The 18,180-nt window shown below is 35.1% G+C and overlaps 1 protein-coding gene across 2 annotated transcripts; it reads right to left on the bottom strand.

Moving 5' to 3' along the window:
* Window positions 1-429: 429 nt before the first annotated feature.
* Window positions 430-18,107, bottom strand: LOC135127005 (DNA-dependent protein kinase catalytic subunit-like). Of its 2 annotated transcripts, XM_064053292.1 has the most exons (20): window positions 18,027-18,072; window positions 17,852-17,976; window positions 17,336-17,509; window positions 16,941-17,288; window positions 16,597-16,887; window positions 16,342-16,550; window positions 14,624-16,292; window positions 14,374-14,576; window positions 12,383-14,322; window positions 6,873-8,038; window positions 6,639-6,820; window positions 4,933-6,576; window positions 4,506-4,870; window positions 3,424-4,457; window positions 2,872-3,371; window positions 2,627-2,826; window positions 2,307-2,578; window positions 1,775-2,031; window positions 1,524-1,724; window positions 430-1,470 (listed from the first exon to the last, which is right to left on the bottom strand). In XM_064053292.1, the coding sequence occupies exons 3-20, from the start codon at window positions 17,475-17,477 to the stop codon at window positions 490-492; spliced, it is 11,604 nt and encodes a 3,867-aa protein (XP_063909362.1). In that variant the 5' UTR covers window positions 17,478-17,509; window positions 17,852-17,976; window positions 18,027-18,072; the 3' UTR covers window positions 430-489. The 2 variants fall into 2 exon arrangements, with proteins under 2 accessions (XP_063909362.1, XP_063909360.1); XM_064053290.1 differs by having other exon boundaries at window positions 17,852-18,107.
* Between the last annotated feature and the right edge of the window lie 73 nt (window positions 18,108-18,180).

Raw genomic sequence — 18,180 nt, forward strand, 5'->3', positions numbered from 1 at the left:
GTGAGATAAGGAAATAAATTCTTAAAAATATTGTTAATGCAAAAATAATACCAAAGTGTTAAAAAATGTACAAGTTTTGCAAGTACGATTCATAAAGATGGTCTGTATATATGATAATTTTGTCAGTTGTAGTGGCCATGTACGCCAATGAACATTGTGGTTATGTTTAATGTAAATTGATCAGTAGAACTTTGATTACAGGAAAAATAAACGCTTCGTCAATACTGTCAACAGGAAACACCAAAATCATTTTGCTAAGTTAAGCTGACAATACGTTTTTGGTTTTATTGTGACAATTTCCAGTGACGTAGTGCGAAGGAAAGCACTGACATTTTCATACTCGACACTTCACCCTCTGCTTAACAGCACAAAAGTCGTAAATTTACAACAATTTACACTACTTACTGCAACAATATTAAAACCACCACATTAATAAAATATTTTTATTTATAAATGTTGTACAAATGCGAAGTAAAAAATAAAACAAAATTAGACCCAAGCGGCCCATCCTTCATACATTCGCCCAAGCAAATTATAATCAGCGGCGTGATCTATCAAGCAATCAACCTGATCTTCCACTGACAAACTGTCTCCTTCTTTTCTAGCTCTAAGATCAAACTCTGCCACGCCTTCCACTAATTTAATATAAGCTTTCATATACTGCTGATTCTTTTGGTGTCCTGCTCTTAAATCTTCAACCATAATGGTAGTGGATTTTGCTCCACGTAACTTTCTTTCAGCTTGATCAATTTTCTGGGCCGGGTACCACTCACACTTAGTACGATCGGTATTTCCTCCAAATTTCGAAGCATGCTCTAACCAATCAAGCGACGGTTCTTCAATAAAAACATTCATTGTTGCTAATAAGGAACTACTGTTGCTTCTGAAGGCTCTCAAACAATGGATCATAACTTCTCTGAATAACCCTTTTTCGCCTAGAGGTTCCATTAGGCTGACTATGTGGGGTGTTAGACGGAATGGTACTAATTCTGGGATTGGAAGAATCTGTGTGCCTGTACCAAAAGCGTGGCCAAAATCGATACCCAGAACTTTACCATTTTGTAAGCAGATTAATGTGTTGGACAGATGTCTATCACCAACTCCTAGTATCCATTGGCTGACACTCATTACAGCGTACGATGTGATAAAGTTGTTACGTAAAGCGAAAAAGCTTTCAATGTTGGTACTGAGTTTTAAAAACTGTGTCCTGAAAGCATCCCACTCAATGGAACTCGCTAGTGATCGAAATTTGGGTATCACTTTATCGCGTGAATAATTCATGGCTGCACGACCATAAGCATCGAGGGCTTGATTTGAAGACTTGTGTACCCATTTGTGGTAAGTTTCAAAAAGTTGCTCATAATTTTTTATAGACTTGGAATCTGTGAATGACTTTTTGACGAAGTCTTGTAGAGAACTCGTGTTGTCAATCCACTGTATTATACCCAAACTTGTAGTTAGAGGTATCACCTGTAAATAATTTTTTAATAGTAGTATAGTCGCTGCAAGATTTTAAAAATTACTTGGTATGTAAGAATGGAAAACTTCTTGCCACTTAGTGATTTATCGTTATCAAAAATATTATTCATTAATGAAAACAGTTGTTGTATTCTTTGGTCCTGTCGTATGTCTTCACCGAATTTGATAAGAAAAGGGTACTCTTTGGTGTCGTTTCCCAAGATAGTGATTTTTATAGGTTTCCGTATGGATGGCATCACTGAAACCTAAATAAAAATTCATACATAATTTAGTTAGAGAAACAAACAGGTCTCACGTTTGGGTTAAAACCGGATATTTTGATGTGGTGTTGAGTTAGTGGGAGTTTGTTGCCATCATATTGACCCGGTATTTCCAAGTCAACATCCATTTTGTGGGCAGAGAAATTAGATAACCAAGGACAATAATCTTTCAGTAGTTTTGAATTTTTCTTTGCTTCGCGCTCATCTCGTAAAATTACGCCCAATTCGTCATCAATTTTCTTTAGAGGTTTGATTAAATCTGCACTCTTGGTGGAGCTCTTATTCAACAAACCTTTAAGTAAACGTAGATACAAAAATTTATCAACATTTATTATGAATAGTAATTATATAGTGAAGTTAAATTCGAATTCTTGTGCATGCGCAAACCTTCTGACTTTTCTGCCCAAAAGTGGCCTGGAAGTCCCACTATATATCGCGCATGCGCAAAGATTCCAATTTTTCTCAACACAAACGCATTTTAGGAGCCTCCTTACAAAGCAACACTCGACTGAAAGTACTTAGTGTTTGTCCCAGTAGTTAATATATGTATTTTAAGTTAAAACTTACGTTCAAAGTTCTTAAAATCTTTATCAAACTTGGTGATTTTCTTGAACATATTTCCTTGCATTAAAGAAACATCACGTGAATCCGGTTTACAATTAAACAAATCATCTGAAAGATATTTTAAGATGTTTTTAGCCTGATCCAAGTCATTCGTTTGAATAGATTTAACGATTTTGCGATTAAAGTACATTAAAATGGATGCCGGGACTCCAATAAATGAAAGGGCTTTCAAAAATTCATCAATTCGGCCATCACTAAGCAAAATATTATCCAACCTAAAAATAATAATAATAAAACAGACTCAAACTGAAATTAATATTTACTTCTCGATCAATTCGTTAAATTCCTCGCTTTCTGACTTGTAATTTTCTTTACTTAGTCTGTATGCGTACATAATAGCTTGCGGATAAGTTTTCGCTATTTTCAGTACGAGTGGTGCTACTGCTGAAATTTTTGGCGAATCAACACTGACTAGAATTTGAGGAATCCAGCCGAGGAACATCCACACTGGTATTTTACTCGTCTGAAATTTCTCATTTATAAAGATTTAATTTCCAGAAAAACTTACTTCTTCAATAAATTGTTTCTTGTCTTCTTCTTTAAACTCCTTTTGCATTATTATGCACGGAAATAACTGTCGTCCCTCGGAAGAATTGAACTTCATGGCTCTCAAAACAAAAAGCATAAAATCACTGAAATAAGATTCCCCGTGTTTTTTTGCAAAATAAGCAAGTTGGACGTAAGCATTTGCTAGTGTGTCGTACTCTCGGTTTGACTGGTTTGTGTCAGTTTCCATCGTGTTCTCTATCTCGTTTTCATAAGACGGAAGAAATTCTTTTAATTTTTTTGCTCCAAATAGCGCGGAATCTTCAATTGATGATATATGATTAGTACCAATCAAGCTTGTAAGGCGCCCCTTTTGTTGAGAATATTCATCCTCATTGACAAAAAGTTGAAAGAAGTCGTTATCGTTCCGGAAAATCGAAGAAATTTCGTTCAGCTGTTTAAAAAGATGAAAATATGCCAAAGCTTTCAAAGGTGACTGCCCGGGTACTTGAAATATTTGCCCTAGAATTAATTTACTTTAGTAAGTTATGAAATATAACGGACCCAAAAATACCCAGCGTTTCGCATCCTTTTAACAAAACTTCTAACTTACTGGTGGCATCGTCTGACATCATTGACTTTAGGTAAGCCATTTTACTCAGTACCACTTTAAGTTTGAGAATATTTTGTTTATTGTAACTGTAGAGGTATTTTTTCGTCATGAAAAAATTATTTTGTTCGATTCCAATATCCATAAGGCCTTCATCTAGATTAAACCTTAGTTGCTTTAGATCTGAAACGATATCTTCCAACTCTTCCGCATTGTACGACTTTATTTTGTCTACAAGCGAATTCAAAAACTGTTTGCGATATAATACTTTTTCTTCACAATATAAGATGGACGGTAGATTTTCGTTAGCCGTTCTGGTCCAATGATTAATCAAATCTTGTACCCTTTCTGCGTTTTCCACGTTCAAATTGTTAAACACTGTCAGAAAATCGTTGATGTCAATTATGTTGCGCAACTTCAACAAATGACTATAGCGAAGATTGGAATAAAATAAGTCTAACTGTTGCCAATTATCCAAGAACTTATTCAAATACATTTTCAAATACTTTTCAGCTTCGTCACTTTCTTTCTGGAAAATCCACAGCATGGCAATTTCTTCACAGAAACGGTTTTCTAAATAGTCTAACCGGTCGGAATTAAGGCTTTCGTTGAGGTTTGACAGAAACTGGTTTGACGGTTGTTCAGTGAATAGCGAGTTCTTTAATTGTCCACTGATGTACCACGGCATTAATTTCTGCTGATTGAAACCTTGGTCCCACAAACTGTCCCAGCAATTATTTCCCACAATGGAATCAATTTGTTGTACCACTTTATCCCACTCTCCTAAATGTGCAAAACATCTGAAATACGACTCGTAATAAAAATCCTTTCTTTCTAAATTCTCGTCGATTTGGATGAGTTTCCCGTATTCGTCTTGGGCGTTTTTCCACTGCTTGCGGGATTCTGCAATGAGGGCGGTTTTGACACTTTCTGGACAATCAGTTTTTTCGAGAAATATGGATTTGACTACATCCCAATCGTCCATATCTTTGTATAATCTGAAATTAGTAAAAGTAGCACACTTTCTTTCCAGAACAAAAAATTACTCTGCAAGTTTTATCCACAGACTGATTTCATTGGTGGTTTCCGTTCCGCGGGTCTTTTTTGGATCGGAGGACGACGAATCGTAAGATATGAGATATTCTTCTAAAAGTAGTACACCTAAAGCTCTCAAGCCGCTGGATTGACAAACCGAGACTATTAAATCAGCAGGAAAAACTATCGAGCTTTTGCACTGGAGAAGTGCATCAAATAAAGTTCGAAACAGGTTTCGATTATATTGAGTCGAGTCGTTAAAGATGGCTTTAATGGCAACTGAAACTCGCTCCAAAAAAGCTTGATCACTTCTCATTTTGTGTAATATGTTTTGGAATAGTTGAGAATACAAGACTTTTGAAATTTCACCGTCATGCTACAATATTTATAAAGTTTACATGTTTTGACTTTTTTATTTTGGACGTAAAAACTACTTACCAAAGTAAGAGCTTGAAGTGGTTCCAACACAGCCTGCAGAGTAATTTGAACATCTGGCAAATCTCCTTTCCTATAACTGCGATAAATAACGACTTTATGTTCACGTTCTTTTACTAAATCTTTCCTCTGTTCCGTTTTCTGCACCAATTTCTTCACCTCCTGCTGAGCAAAGTGGCTATGGATCTTCGACTTATCTCTAAGGAAGCGTCGCTTAGGAACTCGGTACTTGTGTGACAGTGGTACCAAATTAGGATTAACGAACTCACTCTCTTCATCACGTTTTACAAAAAGACTACTCTCGCTCATCGTGAACTGCGAAAACTGCTTAGCTCGAACACTTTGAGTAGGAGCAAACTCACGAGCAGTTTGAGTTTGACGAAGTTTGCTCATGTCTGAATCCATACTTTCAAAATCTAGACTAGCACTTCTCACTGTTTCGGCAAACAACGGAACTACAGACAAGTGTCGCAGACGCCAGTTTGTCTGAAGCTCGTAATTCTCAAAATCGCAGTCTTCTAAAGGATGTTCAAAGAGCAATTCGTTGTATTCATCCGACTGCTTGATAATATCCAAGAGGAGGTGCGAACTGTAACCCAGAAAGTCGTTTTCTGTGGTCGCTTCGTACAAATTTGACAACACATAAGTAAATCGTGGTGCAATGGGTGAAGGCAGATCGTGGTGGTTTCTCCAGAAATCGAATACTTTTTCGCGAATTTCATTATCCGAATCTGTGAGTCCTTGAACTAGAACTGGTTTGCACAAGTTTAGAATCTCTGGGCTGTATGAACCCTTCTGCCAGATTAGTGTGACGATGTCAAACATTCTTGTTCTGCACAAAACGTTTGAGTTTGATACGTGGGTGCACACTGCTTCTACAATGGACTTGAAGTTAGGAGACTGTTTTAAAACATCCAAACACTTGTGGACGATTTCGAGACTCACTAACTGCACTTCGAGGTTGTCGTTCTTAATGTACGAATCCCAGTTTTCTGTTTTGAATTCGTCGATTTTACCCATGAGGCCGCTTCTGTTTAAAATTATTTTCAAGTAAATTACTTTCAACGGTTTAAGTACTCCGTGGACCCGACTTAACAGAAGTTTTATGTGAAACTCGTCTGCTACTTCGGGATAATGTAAAACGATAGCTTCCAAAACGTGTGCATACTTATCTGGGTCAGTAATCTTTTTCAAAAGAACGTGGACATTATTGAAAACTTTGGAGAAAGATGAATCTTTGCTTTTTAAACGTAACAACAAGCCTATGCTTTCACAACACGGTTTGTACGTACTTTTGTGATTATTTTTTAAAATAATATTGAAGACGGTTTTACAAAATTCAGTCGCTTTGTCTTCCCAAGGGAATATTTTGTTTGCCAAGAAAATAGAAAATAAGTGTATTCCAACTTCCGCTTTTTTGGATGTAGGATCAACGTTTAATTTAGAATGTAGTAAATCGTAAGTAACGGTGATGGACGATCTCCACGCTTCAATCAGCAAGCGGATTAAGTCCAAGTGGTACTTAAACATATCTTGTCTTTCGTTATTGAGGTTGTTGATTAAAAAGGTAATAAGATCGGAGGCAAGCTGAACTTCTTGTTCGGTTTGTGGGACGACGTTGGTAGACCAAGCGGCCAAAATGGCAACCTATTTACAATTTATACTACCGTTTTAGAAAAAGAGGAAGCAACGTTGTGTTAAAAACTCACCACATCGGTTATGAAATAATTAAGACTATTTCCGGCACACTTATCCACAATGAACTTTAGAAGTGGCTCTAAGAACCATTTTGCAAAATGTTTGAAAATGTGTATAGTATTGTCAATAACTTTGATCCAAAATATTTTAATATTACTGTGGGTTTCTGGATTTAGTAGGAGTGTTCTGATTCCTAAAAATGATTACTAGTTTCTAATAGTCATATACGTACTAAGAGTACTTACCATTTACCCAAGCAGGTAGTTCGTAGTCATCGTCTTCTTCACTTGGTAAGTCTATGATATTTATATTCACCATATACTCAATAAGTCCACACACAGTCGCCATACACTCATGACTATTAACATCTGTACAATCTAGTTCTATTTCACTTTGAACCGGAATTTCATCACTAGATTCTTCCTGTTCTAGTTCGGTTCGTACAAGATTATTAGAAAAGTCAAATTTGGTAAAATCTTCCGATAACGAACTATTGTAAACTCGCATCGATTCTATGTATTTAATAGACTGTGACTGACCAATCTGTTTTTTCTTTTGTGCTCGCACTTCGTCTCTAATGTTAACAAGAATTTTTCTTTTGTTTGGAATCGTGTCAAAATCTGTCTGAAAAACGTAATTCTTTTTGGTATCAATCAGACTATTCCACAAAATATCGTCATTGTTTTCTTGACGTACAAAAAGTTTTGTGTAGAAGTTCACCTCTTTCATCGAGTTACTCACAATGGATACCATGGCGTTGTACGAATGGCATTTATACAACCGGAAGAACTCCTCACTATTCGAATCACAGTCACAAGAATCTTTAACAGCATCGAGAGTGATTTTTAGCAACTGGAGCAAAAGCGTTTTATTGCTCGGTTTTTGAGGGAGTGCGGCTTGTGTGATTCTATGCACTTCGGTATCGGTACTGCGAACTGGACATCTCAAGAATAATGTTTCTATTAACAAATAGTACGAGATTTTAGTAACTAAGTTTTCTGGTGTAATTGGTTGTTTTAAAGTGGAGATTATTTCCACAATATGGTCGACGAAAAAATCTTCAAAAACGGAAAGATTGCAATACTGGAAAACGGACATAGTGTTAGAAACCAATTTATATCTTTGAGTGTTGTCTAAATCGTGGTTCAGATATAGGTTGTATAACTTGGATAGTGAAGTTTTCTGTGTTGGTTGAGTTTTTATTATGTAGTCAATCAAAAGACGTTTCATATCAGAACTGCTCTTTTCAGTTGTAATTTTCACGAATAGATCCAATAGAAATATAAGAAGCTCCGGGGTTTGTATTTTTGGTACCGTACACAATAATTTATCCAAAAATATTGTTTTGGCTTCCGGTGGAATTGGAGACATGTCCGATAATAACCTGGTTCTTACCTTCATCAACCCCTCTCTAAAAATTCAAATGTCCAGTTATAAAAATAATAATCAACCATTAATTCATGGAATTATTGACTCGAATATTTCCTTAGTTTAGTAGCTGGGATGTTTTCAACTGTCACTTCATGGACACTATTTTAACATGGAAGATTTCCACAGGACTTTTCATATTTTTTTTTATGAAATCCTACACATATCGAGAATGAAATCAAATGGAGCAACTTGGAAGTTCTTTTGACAATATAAATAATCAGAAATTATGGTATTAATTAACAAAATAAGTAGCTTTATTTACATGAACTGAATGACCAATTTAAACAGCAAAATAAGAAATAAATATAAAAATTTTGTTGACTTTGTCCTCAAGGCAGAAGAAAGGACACAAAACAATCTTAAAACATCTTCATGATTCCACAGCATTCGGTTTTTGCAATTTCAAAGTTAAATTGTAAAATTTTGTTATACAAATTTGATTTTTTTTGGATGATAAGAGTAAAAAGTCAACACGGAATCATAAATCACACATGCAGGACTATGTTATTTTATAAAATTTAAAGAACATTTGTTCGGTAGAATTCTAAGATGACGTCAGAATTTTTTGGGAAAGCCTTAATCGAACAAATTTTGATTGACGGTTTATCATCTTTCCTATAACCTGAAGACGTTTAGAATATTTCAGTACAATCGCTTTTGCAATTTTAAAGTTAAATTGTAAAATACAATTTTGATTTTTTTCCAAAAATCTCGATGTCTAGGGGAAAAACTCAACACGCATTCTAAACTACACATACATGGAGTACGTAATTCTGTAAAATTAAATACAGATAATACCAAAAAATGGCAAATTAGTAGTAAGTAAAATGGTACGTTTCAGGCCACATTTTGTTTTCTTAATTTATTATAAGGTACTTTATATATATATATTTTAAGAAAATAGGTCAATTTTGACGTTGGCGAGGTTTTTTTTATATTTTTCTAAAAATTGCAAAGTCAGCCGTTTCTATCAACTGGAATCATGGTAAAAATCTTTATAAATCCACAACTTTTTAAAAAATAACCTTAAAAATGGGGTGAAATGTTAAAAAACGCATTAAAAACAAAACTTCATGACAAAAATGAACTTTTTTTTTTATTTTTTTTATTTTATAAAAAGCAATAAAAAACTTCAACGTGAAAATTGGGGTGCTTGATTAAAAAAAAACCGTGACGGCAGACAGATAGACAGACGGACAGACAGACGAAAAAGGGAGACCTATTTCTTCGTGCTCTCGGGGTCATGAAAGATCGAGAAAACGTAAAAGTGGAGAGTTGGCCGACGAACTCGACTACAATACTTCGCTTACGCTTGGGAAGTAAAAATTATACAGTACCTTAAAACAGATGAAAAAACAGGTAAAAAAAAATAGCATCAATACAGGAAAAAAAGAGAATTTAGAACTTTCATGTAAAACATCCGATAATCCAATCCTTAAACCCGAGTCATTCAGAAGAGAATTTGATTTAAAATAACAAACAATGGTTTTGGAATGTCCAAAATTCATATTTGGTAAATCTAAATAATCGAATCAAAAAAATTGTTAAACATAGGCAACCATGTGCACGTTAGCGCTTTTGGGTAGTGTGTAGTCTGCTTGAGATTTTAGTTAGAGGGTTGGTTAGAAGAGGGCGGCTTGGTAGAAAATGGCGGCTTGGTAGAGAGGTGAAAGCGTCACTTTTGGTGTGTTTGTTGTGAGTAGGTTAGGTTTAGTTGGCTTGCTAGTTAATAAAAGGAAGGAGGCCTTTGTTTAACGACAATTAAACGTAACACCGCTGATGCCACGGTTTTTCCAAACACGCGCAGCTAATTCTTGTGGCTTTCTAACCGGAAAATGCGAATTTTTTGACGACGCCAACACGTCTAAATTTAATTCGTTGTTTGTGAATTCACAGTTCATGTTAGGAGTTTAATCGTTAACTACTTCTAACACAATTTAACAATCAGGAATTTGCTTAGATAAATACTTACTAGCAGATTTCACGAAATTTTCTCTTCTTATGCAGTTATCGTTATTATCATCGTATCATCATTACATCACCGAGATATTTCTTTCGCAACGCTAAAAACTACATCACCGAGGAGCTTTCCTCGCAACGCCTGATGCATTTTGTGTTTATTTATTTATTACGTGTTTTGTTTGGGATAAGCAGTTCACGATATAAACCTTCAAAACAAATAGTTTAAGTAACCAATCACTTGGATCATGGCATAATGTAACCTCGTAAAAATTCTTTGTTTGAGTCGTTAATAAAGTGTGGCAAATATTAATCTCATGTAAATTTGTTAGCTTTACAATTTTCACCTCATACAATATTTCTCTATCTCATAATTTTAATCTCAGTAATTTGTTGTATAATTTAAATTGAACGTAAATTTCCATGCTCTGAAGTTTTAACCTCACATAATATTTTTATTTGCACAAGTTTATTTCACACCAGATCTTTTGTTTTTATAAATCTTTGCTAGTTTTTGTTTTGTAAATATTTTGTTGATTAATGCTTCCATCATAAATTATCTGATGTCCAATTTTAATCTCAAATAAGAATTGTTTGTTGTTTAAGTTTTCGCGAGAGTGTATGGCGAATTTAAATGTTATTTATTGTTCTTTTGCTGGAACTTTAACACTTGGTCGATTGTAGTTTAATATTACAGTCATTGAAAGTGAACATTTAAAATGGAATTGAGGTAATTTACACAATAACACGTAGCAGAAGCGGAGGGCGCGGTTCCTAGTCGAGCTAGCGGGATTTATCGCACCATTTGCACAAGGGATGCAGGCTTTGTATAGATGTCAGGGGAATGGTCTGGACGACGTGATTTCCAACCACGAGTTTTCGATCGTAACGGCCTGGATAGCACGGCATGTTCGTCATGGAGGTGTGCTGTGGGGTAGGCTTGTCGACAGATAGAATCACCGTCGCGAGGGAGAACTGCCACGACCCGGAGCCCCAAACTCCGCTCGTGCTACAACGCCCCTATGGGTACTTTTGTTGTACTCTACACTGAAATCGACATAGTTCGATCGCCACACTCTTATAGCTGCCTAGTTTGTCTATTAAAATTTTGTTCTCTTGTTGACCGCCATATTTTAAATTTGCCGCCACCCGTCTGTAATAACTTGTGTATTTGCATCTAGTTACTAGTTTACTTCAGATTTTACTTAGTTTTTATTAAATTTGTGATTTTCAAAGATTTGCATTGAGTCAGAACGTTTAATTTGATTTTATTTAAATTTCATCCAAAGTTCAATAAGTTTTTTTTTTTTTGGAGCTGAGAAGCGATTGCGATTCGGCCCCCATTCGACAGTCTGAGGGCAAATCACGAGTCACCCTCGCTCACAGCTTTTTTTTTGTAAGTGGAGGAATAAATAATTTTGTGTCCTCCAGAAATTTTGTGTTTTATTTAGCGGTACTTTTCCAACCTTGGGATCCACCATTTGCATTTGAACGCATGCCGCCATTTTTCAAAAACACAACGTAGGGTTCCATTTCCAATATTCCAATTATACATATAAAATTTGAAAACAATCCATTCATTAACAACAGATTCATGATTGTTAAATCAAATAGTAATATGAAATAAACAATCATTTGATTTTCGTTACTGACCCTCTAAGGAAAAGCGAGGAGATATTCCAAAGTAAATATCCAGCAAACAAATACACATTTCTTTTTTTCGACCGTTGACGATACCCTAGGGCCTGGGATCCATGCCGAACTTATTTTTCAATCGCAAAAAACAAATTGTGTAATGATAAGGAGGACATACGTGAAGACACTGAATTATTATTTTTTTATAGTAAAATTTTGCAGGACGAGGACAAGAAAAACGACCAAAGAAACGAAAAAAGGGCCACAACAATTTGACAAAAAATGTGACTAACAGAAAAGTCAAAAAAGGTCATAAAAAATAAAACAAAAAAGGCCCCAAAAATAAAAAAAACAAAAATTTACAAAAAAGACGAAAAAAAACCAAATAATGCAACAAAAGGCCAACAAAAAATGCAACAGAAAAAGGCTACAAAAAGCGCCAAAAAAGTAACAAAAAAAAAAATAATAATAATAAAAACTGGTCGAAAATTTGTCAAATTTTATGTGTTATGTAATAGTGTTTAATTAAGTGCATTACATGCGAAATAAGTCTTTGTACAAAGAAAGTTGCAATATTTTATAACTATTTTAAAATCTTACATCTAAATCTGAGTATTCAATACACTTGAACTGCTTCCTCAACAATTCGACAGTGCTACAAGTTACCAAACTAAGGAAAAAACACACACCACACTAACTTGTGTGATAAAACTTATTCTACGATACTAACCTTAAATTAGTGTTATCATCATCTGTTTCATCCATAACGTCCACCAATAAATAAAAAACTTCAGCTTTAAAGTCAAGCTCATGCTTCCACGAATTTTGTTCGCCATGCAACAAACTCACTAACCAATTCTTCAAAGGTACACAAGACAGTTTACATGACTTTATTATAGGAAGCAAACACTTGACAAAATCCAAACCACTTTCTGCGCTACTACTTTCATTAAAATGTGTCTCAAAAATAGCCCAATGTGTCAACAATTTAGCTATCACAGTCTGATTCAAGTACTTCATTTGTCTTTTGGGTACCGTGTACGAGAATATATAAAAAAGTAACTCCGTGGTTTGACTTATCGCACTATAATTCTTCAAACTTAAATCTAAAAACGTATCAAAATTGTTAATGATCTTCTCCATCACGGAATCTTCGAACGCGGTTAGGAGATAAGTACCCAAGTGGATTGGTTGCTTGAAATCTGCTGTCTGAACTTGATACGGTTTATACAAAAAGTCAACGAAACTCTTAAACTCATTTTCATTAGGAAGAGCAAAATCAAAAATTGATAGACAGTAAATTAATGTTGTATCCTGCAAATTATCGACATAAATAATTCCACTTTCCGCTTCACTGATAAATTTGTTCAACAAAGTTGCAACCATGTTATTAGAGAAGTTTTCAACCGAGAATTGCGTCAGTGAAAACGACTGCAACATGTTCAGCGCTTTCAGAAGATTTCTCTGTTTGTGGGAAACATTCTTGTTGAAGTCTATATCAGTTACCAACTGTTCATTAACATAACGTTGCAAAATTTGCAACAACTCTCCAGCTTTCTCGACTGGTAAATTCATCAAAAACGTTTTCAATATCGGAGCAATGTGACCATCAATGCTACTATTAGGCAAAAAACATTCGAATCCTAGACTCTCACGATTGAATATTACATCCACAACGAAATTCCACAAATCTGGAGTACAAAAAACAACGAAGTTTGGCGACAGAGCATTCAAAAGCTCTAAAATCTTGACAGCCGCTTGAGATCTTTGCTTGTCAAAAGTTCGTTTCTCGAACGAGGTGAACAACCACTCTTTGGTTTCAATAAAACTGTACGCTTGTTCCAAAGTTGCTTTAGACAGTTTGTTGAGAAAATAATGAATCGCACGGACAATAGTTCCGCTTAAAATATTGTTCAAGGGTGTTAATTTGTTAGTGACGACAAATTTGTACCCATCTAGTGCACACAAAAACGCTTGCATCCATTTATTTGGTCCGAGTCCTTCACACTCTGATAACTTCTCCAAAGTGGGGTACCGCGTCAAAAACGCTTCATAAATTTCTACAACCCAGTTCTTTTTTTTGAAAGATTTAACAACAAAACTCTCAAGAGTGCTAAACTGTGTTGTTCTTGGTGCAAAGCTGCAAAATAAATCCATGCATTTTGCGCGACAATACCGACTCGATGATCCTGATTGTTCTAACAACCAAAGTGCGACATGCTTCAAAGTTCCTCCTTTCATATCAACGGGAATTCTTCGATCCCGATCTTCTTTATTAAACATACTAGATTTTTCCACAAAGCCTCTTTCTATATGACTTAAAGCGCTATTGATTTGAACAATTGAATTTTCGTCGGTTGCTTCATACTCATAAGTGGAAAGACTTTTAATAAAGATGTGAAGAAACTCGATCCAAAACATGCTTAAAAGAGCGGTCTCTTCGCGAAGTTCTCTATATATGTTGTTGAAAATTAAAGCAGCTCCTAGTTTTTTGTAAGGGTCTGGATGAGTGCTGTAAAATCGCATTTTCTTTATTAGGATTTTTATGTTGATTGGATCTCTGGCTAAATTTTTTTCACTTGTTTGTTTAATCGTCCATTTGACGAATTCATTGATACATTTGCCTGAGAAGTCTCTTAAAGCTGTGTCAGTTGGATGTGTTATACTTTCCTAGAAAGACGCAGTATGACTATATACCTATACACAAAATTTAATATTTACCAAGACCGACTCGATGATTATAGCGCTATGTTCGCTTCGCGATTGTGACACATGTGTATACCAGTGAATTAACTGAAAGCATAGAGGTCTGAATAGTTGTTCAACGACTTGGTCCATGTCACATCCAAGCTTCAGTAAAGGTACAGATATATGTCTCAATAATTCATTTAAATCGGAAAGACCGGATTGTGTCATTTGTTTTGCTACAATTTTTACATTAGTTCAGAGAACAAAAAATCAAAATACTTGCTTGCTCCCAAAAAAATCATAACTATAGCTTGTAGCAGCTCACAAGCCATAACTCTAGTTTTCCTATCAGAACTATTCAGTGCTATGTTAGTAATTCTTGGAAGCAGTTTATCAAGGTATATATCTAACTTGATATCATTATAAGGCAACACGATTTTCAAATGTTGCTGATTACTCCAAACAGACAAATTCGTGTCATCCTCACGAAAAGCAAAAGCTTCACATAACGCACTGCTTTGTCCGCCAATAAATTTTATAATCCTCATTTGAAGTCTAATAAGTTCTGGCTCAACGTTAAGTAAAACTTTACGTTTCTTAAGCGCTTGCGCAGTTTTTCTTCTGTTTTCAGGAACACTAGATTCGGTGAAACCTCCCAACGATTTACTCTGCAGGTAATAGTCGAGCAACGGTATAACCTGTATTAAGAAAGGTTCCATTTCGTCACATGTGACTTCTTTCTGCCACTGTTCCAAGGTATCTAAAGCCATATGGGCCAATTGTACGTAATTTCGACCAACATAGAAAATCGTTTTGAAAGAAGGCACACAAGCTGGTAGTATTTTTCGAATTATAACAATCGGATACTGCAGAAGAACTTGAAGACAAGCAATCAACAAATCTCCTTTATACTCTTGTGTTTTGTTTAGAATTGTGTCGGCGAATATCGTTAAAGTTAAGTTACACATTTTGACGTCTTGGGCAACGCTGCTGCTCGATTCATCAAAGTAATTTATTTTGTTGCAAACTTTTAAACTGAACGAAAGGAGTTTGTAGAACCCACTAATCAAAGGAAACTTATCGCATTTACCCACGAGATGCTGTATCAACTTGCAAGCACACTTTTTCAGTATTGAAGGATCGACTTCTTCGAAAATCTCCTCATAAAAATCCACCATGTTTAAGAAAATAGCAAAGTCATTAACTTCGGCTACTTTATAAGCGGACTGTATATCCGTCGCAGCTTCCGCTGCGTCATTCACAAGAATAGAAACGTTAAGTTTGTTAACTAACACTAACAAAGTTTTCATTAACTTATCTATAATCTTTGTCAAAATGTATTTGCGATCGTGCAAAAAAATCCCCATCTTGTCGAACTCACGCACTGGCAGAATCCTCAACAATTTCCGCCACATGCTGAAATAATTCTTCACAGTAAGCAGTCCAGGTGTACCTTTTTCTAAAATATCGGCTTCTGAGACATGCTGGTGCGAACAAGACCAAACTACTCCTTGGTATATCACACTTTCCATAAAATTATCGAAAATTTTTTGATCGTTGGATAACAAATAGTAGCAAGTTGACACTAAAGCCTCTATAACAGCAGCGTGACAGGAATATGGCAACTGTGGGTAAACCTTAATCATCAAAATTGCTCCTTTTTGTAAACAAAAAAGTTCGCTGTTTGTAATTTTTCTGAAATGGACGAATTTGGCCACAGTTTGTAAGTAGAACGGTAGATCTTCTAAAACGTCTCGTGATGGGTCTGGATCAAGAATAAAGCTTTGTTCGAAATTCTGCACTATCAAAATGAGTGTGTCTTTTAGTTCCTCTTCACTTAACTGCGTTTGATACACAGGTGATAGTGCAGAAAATCCGTGCAAACACAGATGTTTCTCACGGTGAGTGGCCTTGTTATCTTTGAACGTTTTTTTAAAACATTGTATAAAATACTAAAAACGTACTATTATATTTTTTAATGTAGACCACAATTGTACTAACCCTAATAACATCTGTATGCTGTTGACAGAGATCATTAAGCAAAAATATTCCCACGCCACTATAAAAAGCTTTAATCACGAAAACCCCAACTTTTTGATCATCAGCTCCATAATCCAACCATTTTAACAAAGTTTCGTGCCAGTGTTGGATGTTTTCGATCATTAAATTAACAAAAATTGACATGTTATTTCCGAGGAACGTTAAGGCAGCTGAAATAATTTGAACAGTTGAAGTGACAAAATCATCGAATCTTACCTCTGTTGGCGATTTTGATTCTAGATGTTGGAACTGTCATTCGATCAAGGTATTTGCAAAGTCTGTTAATAATAATCTCGTCTTCTTTTGACTTTGGATCAAGCGGAAAACTTTCACAAAAGTAATCCAAACCAGTAAAGACACCACACACGACCCCATTAGAAAAGTCTTTCTGAACCATTTGAGCTTCCAGCGCACTTACAAAAATAGACTTCAAGCTTTCATGGTTACTTATCAAATACTGAAAGTGTTTGGCAAAAGCTCCTAAAGCTTTAAAGATTTTTTCTTGAACTAAAATTGATCAAGTCGGGTAAGACCTACTATGTGTCAATCGACACCATTACCTGTGTCGCCTTTCTTTATACTAATTGTTTTTAACAAACTGTTGTACACATCATTGTAACACTCAGGGTAATCTAAACACTTGTTAATTTTTTCAAAACTGAGAGTCACGACTTCCAACGCTTTTACTTTTTCGTCGGAAGTGACGAGTGAGGATTTTATGACTTTGAAACATATGTCGTATATTACAGTTATATATTTCTCTAGTTTTGAAGAAAAATTGTTTATTAAAGTGTAAATTATCTCGAATACGCTTATAACCGATGACTTAAATTGTTTTTTGTTTACAATTTTTGTAACAAAGTCGAGAAGACCTTGCGATTTGTTGAATAAACATTGTAGGTATAAGTCTGAAAAAAATCCGTAAAAAGTGTGTAAAGGTGGTACTAAAAAATACCTAAATCGGGAAGATTAACTTGTTCTCGTGTTAAAACATCGTTTAAGTTGATAATTAATTGGTTACATTGTCTTGGTCCTGTATTCTCATTTTCCAAATATTGGTGCAGTAAAGTGAAAAAATGTCTTGGATCCAAATCCATGGTTGGATTTTAAATACGCAATTTACGGAAGTCTAAAAAGTATATGTATTTTTCATCAATTACTGTACTGTGCTTTCAATAATTTAATAACTTGTAATTCAAAGTTAAAACTTATTTTACATGAAACAACATACACCAATGGCTACAATAACAAAACACTAACAAAAAATCATATTTCACCATTTTCTATTGTGACCTTGATATAGTATTAGACGGGTTTCGGCAAGGCGGCACAATAGTCCATGTCACTTTTGTGGTTGCTGATCAAATGAGCACTCACCCTTAAATATTTGATTCTGATCACACTCAATGTTGCGCAATATATTTGTCCAAAGCCGAAAAATGTTTATCTTTTACAAATATGTACCACTTACCGACTACATGAAGAAACTGCAAAAATAAAATCCAGGGGACTGCAGACTTTTAAGAAACACAAGAGTTTGGCGCTCTCACAGAAACAGTTTTAAAAAGGCAAATAGCAAACCGCCAATTAACATTTCTGTAATCACTTTAAAGTGTATATTACAACGTTAAATTTTCGGTATTTACCAATACATTAAATAAATTCGGGTTTTGATAACCTTATTTTCACAAATTATTTCTATTTTGTTGTTGACGGGTTTTGTAGTGGTAGCGAAAAAACGCGACATTTGCCGAACAGTGACGAACAAGATAGCCAATCCGAGAGCTGCAATCAATCAGC

This window comes from Zophobas morio, unplaced genomic scaffold (assembly GCF_036711695.1).
Source record: "Zophobas morio isolate AGI-343-1 ecotype UQ-CSIRO unplaced genomic scaffold, CSIRO_AGI_Zmor_V1 ptg000011l, whole genome shotgun sequence".
Lineage (NCBI taxonomy): Eukaryota > Metazoa > Arthropoda > Insecta > Coleoptera > Tenebrionidae > Zophobas > Zophobas morio.